Raw genomic sequence first — 16,475 nt, 5'->3', positions numbered from 1 at the left:
ATGGCCTCTAGATAATGTGTTCAGTGGACTAGCACAAATCTAACGTTACACTGACACTAATGTTTTACCACTTATCTAATTCACAAGTGCAAGTGGATATTTACAGAGTCAATGCTGTCAACTAGTCTACTATTACATTTTAGAGCCTGTCTTGCTTCCATCTGCTTAAAAGCACTTGGATATTGATTTCCTTTTCTAACAGGACTTGGTGACTATCTACAGTCAAGCCAAAACTACCAGAAACTGAATCTACAGTTCTGTTTCATGAAATCTTTTTTGTGTATTTTGAGATAGTGCCTTATTTATTTATATGAGCTTTAAGGCCTAATCTTTAATATTAAAACAAAAGTCTTGAAATATTTCAAGGTTAGTGATGAATCTAGAAAATATGGAAGTTTCATTTTTTGAATTAAATCACAAATATGAACAAAAATGAACCTTTGCATGATCATTTTTAGATGCACCTGTAGAAGATTTTAATGATGATACTCAACTGAAAGCAACTAGGAGCACAGTTCATGAATGATACTTAGATTTTCTCAACAATGTGGTGTCACAAGCAAGTTCATCAATGACCTAATAATGGATTCAAACTGGATGCACTTTGTGACATAATTTCCTTCATAAGCTGCATTTCACCAAAGGTACCACTGACTTGTAGTTGCTTTTCAAGTGATCAAAGGATCTCCAGCTTATTTTTGTGTGTATTCGGAAAATGTTACCTTTTACTTTTAACACTAAAATCTTTTTCAGAGACCTTTCGAGGTGTCAAATAAAATCTGTTGGACTCTTGATACTACGTTAAGTGTTAATTCACTGTTTTTTCTTTTAAAGTTCTTCATCCCTGAAAAAAGGCCCCTGAAGTAAAAACACAGCTGCACTCATAAGAATGGATCAAACAGATTGACAATACAAGAATGAACCACGAAAGCAAAATAAATAAATTAATTAATTAATTAAAAGGAAAACTAATTGGCCCTCACAACTTTCTGATAGGAATGCACATATAACCCTGTAAAGGCCATAACACATTTTCCACAGTGCTTATTCTTGCCAAAAACCCTCACTGGGCACGTCTGGTACAGAACAAGTACTCCATATGCTTTTAATAGTTCTTTTTTCATGGCAAACAATGCATTTAATGCTGTAAGCTTTAGATGTAGAACTAAGGTTACTTACTAAAGCATGGTAAAGGTCTGATCAAATACGGGTGGCATTTGACCAGCAGGACAGGAACTGTTATTTACTTTAGGATCAGTAATTTCCTGTAGTCAGAGAGAGGTGCTGTGACTTTCAGGTTTGGATATTTTTCATTTTTAACACCTGACAAGGAAATTCAATGTAATGCAGATATTAATGTGTAATGCTGGATTAGATGGCCTAAAGAACCTTTAATTTAACAGTAAAACACAAAAGTTTTCTACGTTCCAAGTTAAACCTTTTCTAGTGATCTAGCTTGTTCCCTAATTTTCAAGCTCCTTGTCGTAGTTCACTTCCTTTGTTAATTTAAAACCTTTCTAGCTTGTGTCCTGGTTTACTGGCTTATTTCTTTGTACCATACTTTACTTTCATGCACATTTCCTTGCCTGTTTCATAGTTTTCTAGCTCTTGGCCTTGTTTCCCAGTTTTCTGGCTCCTGTTCTTTTTCGTCCAAGGTTATTTCCTTATTCACTAGCTTGTTTCCTGGCTGGAATCCTTGTGTCCTTACTTGATTCCTAATTTTCTACTTTCCAGTTTCCAAGCTTGCTTCTTTACCTTATAGCTCTGTAATTTCTTTTCTAGTTCACATCTGGTTTCTTTGTTCAAAACTCAGGTCTGGTCAGTTTATTCATTCAAGAGAAAACTAATCTATAGTCAATGTACAAACCACTTCCTGTTTCACTACTAAACATGCAAATAAAAGGGCTTGCCCCTACTTTGCATTATGAGTTTTGTACACAAGTAGAACAGATTTAATCATCAATGTCTCTGCTTGCTTTCTACTAATTTTAAAGTTGATCAGTTAAGGAAGTACACCCGAGTTCATGATTTCAAACCCAACAATGGACTACCAGCTGAGTTCAGAATATAGCCGTTTGGGAGGTTATTGTAGCTCTGAACATGATACAGTACATATGCCTACACAACTTTAAAAAATATATTTAGGGGGCACTTTGGAGGCATTTGGCAATACTCATTTCGGTGTTGAATGTTTTGACTTTATTGAGTTTTTGTCCATGTTAAGGCCCTGAAAAATGTTATAAATAAGGTCCACTTGGTTTTACTAGCTGCAGAGGGTAGATTTTCCAAGCCAAATACCCTAAATGACCCACTGGACACCAACGTTGTACCACCAAACAAGAAGACAGACATCCTCGGCAACAGGTAGAATATTTTCCAAAGGAGCGCATGAAGACTTAACAACTTCGGAAAAAACATGTTTACTTGGAGGACAGACACAAACTAGAAATTAATGTTAATGTTGCTATTTGTCAGCTGGATTTACCCACGAACTCGTGAAATATTGCTGATCGCAGCAGTGGGTTTTATCTGGAAAAACTTAAAACAGCTGAGCACTGGTAAATAGTTTGCAGGAGAGGCATTTCACAAATGAAAACAAGCGATAAAATAATTATCTAACATAAGGTTCAGGATAATAACTTTTTGATTTATAAGGACCTCTGAAAGAGTGGGGTTTAAGCTGGACTTTTTCATTTTGTTGACACAAGAATTGTTTAAAATTTTAAAATAATTTAGTTTGGTTTATGTATAGCTAGGTTGGTGAGATTAAACAAAAGCAACTCAAAAATATCCCAGGTGCTTATGTTTCACACATGTAAGACCCCAGTACCTCCCTGCTTCTCATCTAAGAGTAGTAATGCAGGCCTCACCCACTAGAGGGCCACTAATGTTGCTTTGGGTGTTTAGTCTGCATGTTATGACTATATGTAAAAAATAATTGTTTGTGGTCATGAGGTACAAATAATACACAGCCTCTATGATGCTTCTGATGTGTAATAAAACAAAAAATGGTCTAAGTTTATGTTGATGTTTTAGGACAGATTTCTGTTTAAAAAAGGAAAAAAAGAAACTTACTTCACAAAATGAGACTGAAGAGGTTTGTTTCTTTACAGTTGTTGTTTATGGAGAACCTTGTCAGTCAAAACAAACAATTGCAACACATCCCCACCTCGCACACCACAACCAGGCCAGTAATTATAACAAGAAGCTTCATGATACCATAATCTGTTGTTGACAATGGCCCATCTGGACATACAGTGTGATGGTGACAGATTAGATTAACTCCTTCCAGAAAAAAACTTTCTCTGTTGTGTAACGATGCCTCCGTGTGCATAAAGTAGCCTGTACATAAACTCAGTTTGCATTCCCTGGATTTGTTCTCTCTATTCAAACTAAAGATACAAAACACAGGTATAACAGACCGAGTGACCAGTTAAAGAAGGGGCACGTTTGTAAAATAAGTAAAAAATGGGATTTGACTGACCTTTAAAACCCTGGGTCTTGCCAAGAAATAACTGTATATTGTGAAGTTATATACATTATTCAGTGTATAAAATGAATGACTTATAAACTACTTTCACTTTTCTAATATGAAACTAGAGTATTGATTGGCTGCCATTTTTACCCCTTCATAACAGACCCTTTTCCTCCTTTCCTGGTACGTGACATTTAAACCAAAAAGGACGTAAAGTGACAACCGACAGCACATTTGTATCTTGTCCTTTCTCTTAAAGTGGTTTTGTCTCTCAGTAATCAGATTTGATTTCTTTAAACCTTTTTGTGCCTCTTTGAGGGTGTTTCATGTCTTTGTTGTCTGTTCCTCTATCTTTTGCTGCAACTTTGTCTTTCATAACTGCTTTGTCTCTTTGTAGTTAGTTTATACGTACACCTTGGAAAATACAGTTATAATGACTCTAAAACTGAAGATGGATGCTTCTCAATTTTTCCACTAGTGTCTTTAAAGTCCTAAAGCAATGAAGCAATAAACATACCATCTTTACTGATTTACAGTGAGGTATGACTTAACCTTATTTTCCTATTTTTATTTCATAAGAGCAGATGGATGGATAATCTTAAAAAAAAAAAAACATAATTTAAGAAAATCAAGATTAAATTTTAAAACAGATTTTTATGTGTAGTGTTAATCAGCACAAAAGCTGTTAGCATGAAAGATCAACTGACTATCCTTGAAGGCAAACATGGCTTTCACAAGGACTCTGATCGGCTTGAATCTGTGCAGCCAACGTATAAGTGTGGAACGAAGTCAAGAAAACAATCTGAAATTTATGCGTCGGTTTAGTTTCCATTTTATCCCAAATGGACTGATAGAAACCAAGCGACGTGATGTCAGGCAAATACAGAAGGGCAGCAAGGTCCAGTCTAAACTGCCAAATTCATTCTTGGACATGTTTCTTACAGGTACATACAAGCAGTTACACACTGATAATGTTGTCGCAGTGCAGTGAGGACAATGTGCTTCCATACAGTCCAGCTACAGCATTAACAAACTTAGAGAATGCAAATTGATTACTTTTTCAGCTTTCGCATCCATCTGCACAGGCACACAGACATGTACTCGCACACGCAGACACAAGCACTCACAATCGTCACAAATCCCCCATCCCCATTCTCCTGCATCCCCTCCCTAATGTTCACAAAGCGCGCCTAAAATCAAAGTATAGATCTCCCAAAGACAAACCCCACACATTCCATTGGAATTCACGTGGATTTTATCATTCTTATGCACTCTCCACTCTCCCCCATCTTCTTGGACACAACCTCCACTTTGTGTACTTGGAACCCCACCATGAGCTAACCAACCCAGTCCTCAATCCCACCCCAACCCACCCACCCACTGGCACCCCCCCTGCTGGCTCTCCCCTCTCCTCCCCTCCTGTTGGGCAGAGCTGAGGTTGGTGGCTGTACAGTAATCAGGGGTGCAGTCTTTATGCTGAGCTGAAGAGGGGAGGTGTAGGAGGGAGGAGCAGGAGGGCAGTGATCTCTGCTGCTCAGTCATCGTCCTGTCCCTGGTTGAGGAGAAAGTTTGCTGCCAGGTTCTCGTTCTTCTCGCAGGCAAAGTAGGCCTGAATCACCAGAGCCTCAGGAAAACCCAACGCTTTTAACTGTTCAGACAGGAAAAGAGATGAGTGTGGGAGTTACACAGAAGGTTTAAGACAACCAAATCTAATCTTTTAAATCTCTTATTTTAACAAAAAAAGAAACATTTATTTTTCCTTCATTTGTCACTAACCCTTTCGATGGCTTCCTTCTCCTGAGGTGTAACCTGGATGTAGTTGACAGGTGCGCCCTCATCTCCTGCTGCCCCCATCTCTCCAACCTCTGGCGCATCTACTCCTTCTCCCACCGGCTCATTCAACATCTGGATGAACAGCTCCTGATGTTGACTGATTTGCTACAGGAGATGCAGACACGCTGTATTGTTTCAGAGTTACATTTGGGATTTTCGCACCAGAATTTAACTCGCCCATCACAGACTTTTCAATGGCAGGCAAATACATGATGCTTCAACTTTTTGTTGCAAGTTTGTTACAAACTTGAATCCAGGGAGAACTGACTGTTATGAGGAGCAAGTATGGAATTCAAGGTGCTTAAATCAATCTATCATAGTTTGATACAGCTCACAAACAATGTTTGTTAAATTATCTAGTAGGACTTAAGAACTGACCTCATGTGCAATGTATTAATCATTACAGACACACTGAATTAATAAAAACACATTTTATGCATTAACAATGATCTCAGTCAACATGCATCATCTGACCAATCAGATAAGGTTTCTGCTAACAAATATATCCCTGAGTAACTGAATGCAATCGGATAATACGTTTATATGCAGTCAAGTAGAGATGCTGACTCAATAATGACATTTAGTAGGACTAGTCTGGACATGCCCTACATCAAGAGCACCAAGGAAGAATATATATTTTGACGGAGGTATGACAGAGACGAGTTAGTATGATGGACAGCAAAGACCCATGGAAATGTGTAACACAAAGACTGTGGTGAAAATGAGAAGTCTCTGCTTTTTTGGATTATTTTGAATTCAGAAAAGACGATGCATTATCAAAGCAAGCAGTTGATGCACTCAAAACTACAAAAAAAAAGCTTTTACTGCTCATTATTTAGCTATGGACATGATATAAACATGGCAACCATTAGTTTTATTTAGCCAAGGACATAATGCCTGTGAACATGAGGACCAAAGGTCTGACTTTGCTCATGAAGTGGATTCAGTCTTACTTTTTTCATTAATTTATTTTAAGCTCTTTCGATGTAGTGTCTGAACTTAAAAAAAACACACAGATCCAGGTACTGATTTTAAACCATAAGAAGCTTTGCAACATTGTTCCTAAAATGGTGCCCTAATAAAACAAAGAAACTTTAGGGGCTGTCCACACGAAGACAAGTCTAGGAGTATCCCCAAAAGATTTTGTTAGCACATTGGAACAAGTGATTTGGGACCCCAAAAATACTTTTTGAAAGCAGGATACAAATCTGTATTTTAACTCATTTTTTTGTGAAACGATCATGAGCCCTGTTACCTGCAAGGGATAACCCAACCAACAACAACACTGGCAGATTACAGGATTGTGTTTCAGCTGCAGAAGCTACTAAGCTTATGGCTCTTATAGCAAAATCTCCTGCTCCTCTACTACCAAAGGAGCAATAATGGTCATGAAAAACAGCATACGCCATATGTTCTTAGATCCACTGCAGAGTGAAACCAGAAGGGCAGCCAGGATAAAATTTGGGATAAGAGAAAGGTACTGGATGAGCTTTCTCCATAATCGTCTTCTCTTTTCTTGGTGTATTACAGCGTCATTTAGATACATACGACAGCATTTTTTGGGCATTTTCAATGGGTTTATGCTTACGTGGACATTTATTGAAACAGTGCCATATTTATGGAATTTTTTTTAAAATATAAAGAAAAGGACCGTTTTCTATTCCATGTGGACAAGCTCTTAGCATTAAATGCACACGTCACAATTGTTTTCAAAAATGTATCGTTTCAATTTCCAACAGTCTTATTTCACGTTGCATAATTTCCTCAGATTATCTTGTGGAATTCCATTTTTTATCAAAAGTGAATGTTGCAAAAAAACACTATGCAAGTTTGAGAGGAAATAAAACAGGGTTTGAATAGTCAGGCTGTGTTGCTGGCTGTATTACCTGTAGAAGCTGAGGATTCTCCCGGCCGAGCTGCTGAAGCAGAGCTGGCAGCAGGGCAGGGTTCTGCTGGATGGCCTGTCTCATGTCCAGAAACTGAGGCTGGGTTCTCAGGAATGCAAGTGGGTTCTCTCCTGCTGACATTTAACAATAATAAGCATTACCAAGAGAGTAAAACAATTAACTCTTCCAACTACTAGCACAACTTTTTGAGAAGTAGCTTACAAAGCCATATCTCAGGTGTTCTATGTTTGACTAGAAATTAAATTTAAGCGCTCAGAGAGTCCCTATATTTTTGGCTTTCCAATTCAGAATGCGAGGGGGCATTGTGTCAAGGTTACCAACAATATCAAAGTAAAGACTGATGTAAACAATGTAGATCTGACAAATCAACTTATTTTCAAAGGGGGAAACTATATAGAGGCCTCAATACACTTAGAAATTAGGCCTGTTAATATAAACGCGTTAACACTCGTGATTAATCTGGAAAGCTTAACACGTTAAAAAAAATAATAATGCAATTTAATCATATGACTAAGTTTCACCACAGCTTCCTCCCGTGGTCCTCCTGCGCGGATGTTTACATCCCTGGGGTGAAAAGGTTAAAGGCGGGTCAAACACAGCCAGCAGTGATGAGTGAGGAGACAGACCCACGTCTGCTTCATGGCAAATTTCAATTCAAAAAGCTGCCAAATGGAAGTCTGGATGAAACAAAAGTTGTGTGTACAAACTGCAGTTGTGAACCGTCTTTACTCCGAAGTACAACGAGTCTGAGGTACCATCTCTGGGCAAAACGCATCTTTTCTAATTTTAGCAAAGACGCTAACAACAACACGGGATCAAGCTATGATAGCTAATGTTGCTAATGCTAGCAAAGACGCTAACAACAACACGGGATCAAGCTATGATAGCTAATGTTGCTAATGCTAGCAAAGACGCTTGCGAAGACATGAATCAAGCCATAACGCCAAGCTACACCGGCCAGAGACTGCAGACCATTGACATCGTTGATGACAAGGGGCTTCAAGACATCATCCGGGTCGCCTCAGATGACCCGTACCACAGAACATCTACAAGAACTACTGTCACAAGAATCTGTGACTGGTATGACAGCTATAAAGGCAACTGCTGTGGAGCAGCTGGCCCGAGCTACATTTATTACACTGACAAGAGACCACTGGACATCAGTCAGCAGCTTCAGCTACCTCGGGGTAACAGCACACCTGATCATTCACTTTACAGCAGAAGTTATTTTGTACCTGATGTGTTTGTCTTCTGGGCTTGTTTGCAGTTTATAAATATCATTGCTCGGTGAATTAAGACACTCTGATTTACAAATCACAAATAAGTTTAAAAACTCTAGTTGGTCTAATATTTCTTCATTTAAACACCATACTTGAACTAATTTATCTCAACCAAAAATACAACTAAATGGTAGTATTTTAAATGTTCATTTATAGATAATAATAATAATAAGAAGAAAAATACATTTTTAGTAAAAAGCACTTTCAAAGTGCAGTACATAAAGTTAAAATAATGAAAATAAACACTTGATAATAAGAAAGTTTAAAAATCTAAAAATGACTAAAACTAAAGAAATATTGTGAGTAATCGTGATTAATCACAGCACAGTGATGTGATTAACTTGATTTTTTTTTAATCAATTGACAGCACTATTAGAAATAAATACATTGCAATTGATTTGGTAACTTTTAAAGGGATTTAATGAAAATATAAACTAGATCATAAAATGGCATTGCTTGCTGTGTTGTCAGCTGCATATCATCATATGCACAACTTGCACATAAACACTAATATCTAAAATGGCTCATTACTGTCAAGTTTAAAACTGGTTCAAAGCTTAACACACATCAGAAAATGTGAAATTCAAGATAAATACAGAAGAATGACATCCATGTAAGATTCAGAAAGAATTTGAGTTTTAAATATTGAGGAATGTCTTAACATTTCGCTAAATTCTGAACTCAACTAACTGATCAGTTGTTAAAGCCATCCTAAGCTTTATCAACAAAATCTTATCACACTTCCTCACAATCACACGCAGATGGCAACTGGACATCTTGGAGTTCTGTGCCTAAAGGATTCTTGCACATAAGAAATGTAGAAGCCAGGAATCAAACCACGGATCAAAATGTTGCTGCTAATGTTTTTTCATGCACAAGTTCCTGACATACTTATGTGTGTTGGTAGGTTATTATTGCCAAGTACAAAAGCATTTGGTGACTAATGAGTCATACGATGAGTCACAGCCTGTTGGTGTGGCTACAGCAGTTTTTAACCCTTCTTGTTCTGTAAATGGGTCCAGGCCCAGCAGCAGTGACCCACTTAAATGATCAGTATTAGTCCTCTCACATTCCCCATCAAAGTCCAGATTACTGATGAGCCTGTTTATCCAAATGCATGGATACCAGTTGAGAATAAGAATCTTCCTTTTCTGATTTGTATGAAAGAAATGAAACATTTCCAGGGCAGTTGTACCATGCCATTCCTGGGAGTTGCTTTCACATAAAAGGGAGAAACAGACAAATTAATGTTGACTTTGTATATTTTTGGACCTAAGTGGGTTGCATGCCTCACCCTCTGCTAGAGATGGGGCTTCTGCGGGTCCAGATGTGGGGGCCTGCACCGGTGGATTACTCTCTTGGACTGGGCTGCTGGGAATACCCTTGAAACATAATAAAACAATTGTCAATCATACATTTAAGCCAACAATCACTGCGTGCAGACAAAGAAACCTGGTGAGTTCAAAACTTTTGAAAGGTTATCAATCTGTTTTTTATATTATTCAATATGTTTACTTTGGGCTCCTTTTGTTTGATCCTTGATAGAATGGATAGACAGCTGATGCCACCTCAATAAATTTTAATGCTGCCCTTTTATTAGAAGCATTGAGGTAAAGCTATAGCAAGTTAGTACAAAAGCTCCTCATGTATGAAGGCTGTTTCAGGCTGGGTTTATATTGAGATTCTGAGTCATTTCAACACTGCAGTTTGTAGGGCCATACAATTACAACTGTTTTACATTATTTTAGGATGATTATGATACATTTGGCTACCATATCATTTTTATCAATAGGTTAGATTTTAAAAAATACAAACATTTTGCAGTATTTCCTCCATTTGAAATTTGTTGTCAGGAAGAAGGGTGCATGTGTCATCATTGATTACTCACAACAGAACCAAACTCAAAAGTAGAACAGCTCACATTAATTCAAATCAAATATGTATTAGGTTTTTCCCCCCAAAATGTGACTTCTTTACCCTATTTTTTGGGAGAAGGAACAAACAAGGCCGAAGTTGCTCCTCATTAAATACAATGCCAGCATGTAAGAACTTTCTTTAACATTGCAGCAGAAAAAAATAGGCAAAAATTAGTCTGGATAAAAATGGAACAAGATTTTTTTTTATAACAAGAAGCAAAAATAAAAATTATTTAATTATATTAATGGGCATAAACTTTATGAGGAGCTTGGATGAATAAATAAAATGGTAAAAAATAGAATGTCTATCCAATCACCAGTCTAATGTCAATATGGGAGGTTAGCCAAAGTTTTCAAAACAAAACACAAAATAGATTTTTTAGGTGATATTATTCAGCATGTGTGCATATCTACTGGTAGGAATGACTAAACGGTGTTTGTGACTCACATTAAGAAGGTACTCCACCGCTCTGTGGGGGTTGTTGAAACTGGCCCTTAGCGCAGCCACCACTCTCTCTCTTTCATAGCCCATACACATGATCTCTGTCAGCATGGCCTCATAATCGGCTCCCGTCACTGAAAAAACATCACACACCCACATCACAGATGATAAGGTTACGGATATAGGTTTTGCATGTGATTTTGTGGTCTAGAACAAGAGGGTATCACCCATGTTTTCTTTGACTGTATTTATTCAAGAATGTTTTGGTTGGATGTGTCTAACTTTCAGAAGAAGAAACTCAAAAGGCCTGACATAAAGGAGTTTAATGTACTGTTATGCTTTAAAGCAGATGAGATGGTCCATATTCAAAAAAGAAAACTGTAGGAAAGAAGTAAATCTTAAATCCCAACGAAAGGATGGCTCGTCCTCTGAAAAATCTACATAAAATGTGAGCTAATTGAGCAGTCTGACTCTTAGTCTTTTACATTTCTCTCAGAATGAGTGAATAACCTATGAGTAGACCAAACTAGCATGCCTAATGCTTTCCATGTAATAACAATAAAGAGTAGCTTGCTTTTTTAAAATCACAATCTAAATATAGAAGCAGAATGTATCTCAATGCAGCCTGTTAAGTTCCTTACTTAGAGCAGTAACTGTAACACAGAGTGTAACCTAAGTTTAACACAAGGATGCACTGCTGTAGTATTAACCATAAGGCAACATTGATAAATGTACGATTCACATTTAGCAACACTGATATAATAGCCAAACAACTACACTAAGACAATTGCAGCTGAATGGGATCAAAAAACCTTTTGTGCAGCTTATGATGCAAGCCTGGCCTGAAGCCATCTGCAACCTACCAAGTGCTGAGGAGGCATCCAGGCCTTGACTCCCACTGCTGAAGCTACAAAACATAAAGATGGAGAGGAAACAAATTAGACAATCAATGCATTATTGTTGTAAGTTAAAGTTAAAGAGACAAGGCTGAGCAAAGCCATACACGTGGTTGAAAAATGAACTTAAACTGTCCAGTTGTACAATACAGTTTCATAGATACTATATTCTGTGTGGTATTTTCCATCACAATACCCTACTGCTTTTATAAATAAATAATTTCTAAGATAATATAGAAAGCTGATGCTATAATTCCTCTGAATCCATGGGATTGTAGAAGTCATTTAATATATTTTGTGTATTCCATGGAATACATAGGATATATATTTTTTTTTCTAAAGTCCTGATCTTAAAAACAAATCGACATTGTATTAAACGCATTAAGTAAAGTAACTTCAAGTTAAAAATCATAGTCTATCCTTGGATCTTTGGCTCAAATAAAACAGCTCAAACATTGCTTTGCAACTGGAAGTTGTTGCATACACCAATCTGTACATTACCTGTATGCAAAGACTTAAGACTACAGCTAGACATACACTCTGCAATTTTAAGACTATTCTACAAGAGTCGAGGTGGAATGTCAGCTCACACTGTGTGACTAAATGGTTTACAAAGTAACACCAACATTTATGATTCCTGTGCTCACACTGTATGTTTAGATGGTCAGCCATGACATGAGTGCTCACACTGAACAAGTGAAGTCAGGACGGATGGTGACAAATGTCAATGATGTTTACTTCGAAAAAGTCTCATAGAAGGAGGCTGAAGTCAGATCTATTGCCTTGTTTGCAATACTGATGTAGCTACAAACAGTGATAACTAGCAGCTACACAAAAAAAAAAAATCCATCAGCTAGGTATGGGAATCCCAGCTCTATTTACTGGTCCAGATTCTTTGTTTCAGCAAAGCAATAAGAGCAAATTCTTTCAGCTCCTAAACAGCTCTTCATCTAGTACCACCTTGGCTTTAAAAAAATCAGACATATTAGACATACAGACAAACATGTACTTTCGTTTTCCCAAAGTTAATCGTTATAATTGTAACAAGCCATAGATTATTATGGAGCCCCCCTACATGTACCTAAGTGCCCCCTCCCAAAGATCTTTGGCATCCCCTGGTGCCAGACCCCAGATTGGGACCCAGTGGTCTATGACAGTGCCAGGATATGAATTTTGGCTAAGCCTCTTACCTAAAGACGCTACAGCCATTTCATTTTCTTATCCTATATTTTATCAGTCTTCTTTTTGGAAGTAAACATTTACGAAACCAAGATGATTTTGATTCAACTGCTGACTAACTGCTGAGCATGCTGCTCTCATAGGGCAAAAATGGTATGGATGGTGTTGACCAACTAATCCATTTCTTCAAAATGCTGATTTTGATCCCATTAAAGAAAAACCCCTCTTTCTGGTGATCTAGATGGATAATTATTGGTTTACATTTATAGTTTTAGATGGATGGATTTTTACAAAGAGAGAGCTGCCTACTATGCTGTCTCAAAGAGCTTGTCTCATTGATGAAGGAAAGATCATCCTACATCCCTGACAGACAAACCTCAGGGAAACAATGATAATATTGATCATGCTGAGGCTGTTTTGTGTCCCTGCCCTAGTCTAACCTTCCAAATAAAAGTACTGTGGAAACTGAAAAGCTTAGTATTTATCTCCAATCAGATAAAAATGACAAGATATGATTTTTGGTCCACACTGTCCAGCCCTAGTAGTACCTACCACATCATGTTAGTGGTGATACAAAGTTTTAACTATCGTTAAAACTTATCTGTAGTTCCAAGTATAAAAATGACACCAAAAGTTTAGGGTCAATTTTGTGATTTTTTTTTCCTGGAAAATTTTACATATGGTGTCAACAAAATGCAAACATTTTTCCCATTGTTACTTTCAGACATACCTGAGTATTTCAAAGGTTTTGAGAAGCATTATGCTTTGTTTAACAGATGGATTCTACCTGGCTGGCTGTTGTTGTTGTTGTTCTGTGGCTACGGCACTTGGCTCCTCTTTGGCCTCCTCAGGCGGAATGGGGACAGCTGCTGGAGTCGGGGTGGGGGCTGAAGCTGGGGTTGTGGCTGGGGCAGCTGTTGACGTGGAGCCAGAGTCCTGTACAGGGGGCTTGGGTGATTCTGAGACTGGAGGCGAGGCAGCAGCTGCTGGCTTTGCCTTTTGTCAGTTTGAAAAAAAGGTGCTGTTAGCTAAACAACTTTATTGTAAAGCATTAACATATAATCTTTAAATGTTGGAAAGTAGTTTAGTAAAGAATTTAAGTTATAAATCAACAATATAATTTGAACATACTATCACAAGGTCTCACCTTTGACACCATCACTACAACAAAACTCTTTTCATCAATTTTATATTCCTTAATAGGCGTGTCATCTTGCAGGATTTTTCCAGCGTATATAAGCTTCTGCCCTGATACAGGAAAGTTGTCTTTCCCTCTTTCTGCTTCTATCTTCTCTTTCAAGGCTTTCACCTGAAATAGAGGGAGGTCATATTCCATCACATCAACATGCCAGCACTTCTTGTTATTCTTCTACAGCTTTTATTCATTCACATTAATATCCTTACTCTAAGTGAGAAGGTCTTTCATTCAACTCATGATCTCTGAGATTCAAGTCACAGGATCCCAATAATCTACAATGCATTTAATAACAAAAAACATTCTGAATCCAAGAGTGTGATAAAATGACAGATAAGCCCCTTAGATTCGGGAGACTGTGTACATAAATGCACAAGCAGGTCTGATGAAAGAGTAAGTGTATCACACTGCATGCTAGTGCCTGCATTAGACTATCCTACAAGATGTTCTCAGTAAGCAACGTAAATTAAGTAAAACACCACGTCGACTAACTTTTCAATATTTATTGTAGGTAGGCCTTGTCAGCTAACTGTTAAAATGTGAACATGCTAACAAACTTAGCCAGCTTCTCAGTGCATGGCCAATACGGCTAATGATAATTGGCAGTGTCATAAGCATTAGCAATAGCAAACATAGCCTTTCGGACAGCTTTGGTTTATCCTGTGCTTTATACCATTGAAAGCCCATTCACGTGAGCTATAACAGATGACCTACATTTACAATTCAACCAACAAAAACATATAAATGATGAAAACTCGATAAAAGGCGCCTCACAATGACTCTGATAAAGGGGCAGTCCAGTTAGCCATCTAGCTAGCGTTTGCTAGTCAGGGTTTGCGTTGTTTAGCTCCCGTTTCATATATGTTACCCTCTAGTATCACTTGCTATTAGTGAGACACATCCGGCAGAAACTACATGAATCGTTCTTTTATTAGAAATATCCAAAACTCCTATTGTGTTTTCATGCAAAGTAACGGCATATGTCCTAAAGCTAGTACTCTTAGCTAAAGTTAGCAAGTTAGCTAATAGCCACTCACCGTTTTTTCGGGATCTATCTCAATTTGAATAGTCTGCTGCTGCAGTGTTTTTAGCGTGATCTGCATGGTAGCGGTGGCTGACGCGGTGCCAGGTGTGGTTCAAATGGAAAAATAATTGCTCGTTAAAGCACTTAATCTGTTTTCAAAGTTGGAGTTTCTGTGAAGATAGCAACTAGCAGAGAAATGTGTGTATCCATGAGCACTCAGCAAATCGCCATCTTTGGTGACAAGTTGGTTGTGCAGCGAGAAAAGCTCCGCTGGAAGGGACGAGATCTCGTGCAGAACTACGCGACTACAGCAGACAGTTTTACAGGTTTGTTTAAGCGGGTTTCGGTTGACTCATCCGATTTTTACACATTTTAAATAGCATTTTTTAGACAATAGTGTCATTAATCAAATCACCATGTTAACATATCTGTTGTTACTGTAAAACAGGTAGATATTCAGTGTTCAAATAGCCTATGTAACGTGATTATTTTCAAGATAGCCATTCTTTGTGATAATTTGTTAGGTGTAGATTTATTAACAGGCTAGAGTAAGGCTTCCCAAACTTTTCAGCCCATGATCCTCAAAATAACAGTGCCAGAGGTGAGGGACCCCTACCGTCCCTGGAGATAAAGAAAGCACTAAGCATTATGTCCAAATTTACATTTTAAGGACTCTGTATTCTCACTACTTACATTACAGCAGACATCTCACTAAATAACTGTGATTTTATTTGAAGTTGAACGCTTTTAAGGATATTTTTACAATAATGGATCAAATATGTATTTTTTTGAGGAAGCATCCGGCAACCAAGGGTCCCAAGCCTCACTTTGAGTAGCTGACATAAAGAGCAAATTGTCAGACTTGGGCCACTTATGGGGCACCAATAGTGCACTTAGTGAAATTTTCTCCACTGGGGCACCATAGAGCAGGGGTTCTCAAACTTTTCAGCCAGCCACCCCTAAAATAAAGAAGCCAGAGACTGGGGACCCCCACTGTACCTCAAGGTAGTTGAAGCACAGATGAGCACAGCCATGCAAGTTCAGAATTGCCATGCAGTCTTTCACTTTTTGGATTTTTTAAAACATTACTTTGATTTCAGAATAGATTTTCCCAAATTACTATGTTATTATTTTACATTTAATTCATTTTACACATATTTTTTAATATAAAATTGGTAAAATATACAATTTGAAATAATTTTTAAATATTCTTTGTTTTTTGGAAGGCATCTGATGACCCCCTCTCAGTGTCCTACAACACCCGAGGGGGTCCTGACCCCCACGCTGAGAACCACTTCCATAGAGGGCACTTCATAAAGGCATCCAAA

The 16,475-nt window shown here is 37.8% G+C and overlaps 1 protein-coding gene across 2 annotated transcripts; it reads right to left on the bottom strand.

The window, feature by feature from the left end:
- Positions 1-4,861: 4,861 nt before the first annotated feature.
- On the bottom strand, positions 4,862-15,411 carry rad23aa (RAD23 homolog A, nucleotide excision repair protein a). Of its 2 annotated transcripts, none has more exons than XM_041816782.1 (9): positions 15,161-15,411; positions 14,076-14,237; positions 13,716-13,924; positions 11,717-11,760; positions 10,860-10,987; positions 9,790-9,877; positions 7,195-7,328; positions 5,252-5,413; positions 4,862-5,123 (listed from the first exon to the last, which is right to left on the bottom strand). In XM_041816782.1, exons 1-9 carry the CDS (start codon positions 15,224-15,226, stop codon positions 5,010-5,012), a joined length of 1,107 nt encoding a protein of 368 aa, XP_041672716.1. In that variant the 5' UTR covers positions 15,227-15,411; the 3' UTR covers positions 4,862-5,009. The 2 variants fall into 2 exon arrangements, with proteins under 2 accessions (XP_041672716.1, XP_041672717.1); XM_041816783.1 differs by having other exon boundaries at positions 7,195-7,325; positions 15,161-15,410.
- Positions 15,412-16,475: the final 1,064 nt, after the last annotated feature.

This window comes from Cheilinus undulatus, linkage group 21, assembly GCF_018320785.1.
Source record: "Cheilinus undulatus linkage group 21, ASM1832078v1, whole genome shotgun sequence".
Lineage (NCBI taxonomy): Eukaryota > Metazoa > Chordata > Actinopteri > Labriformes > Labridae > Cheilinus > Cheilinus undulatus.
The sequence above is the reverse complement of the archived record's forward strand: the minus strand, read 5'-3'. Positions and strand labels throughout refer to the sequence as shown.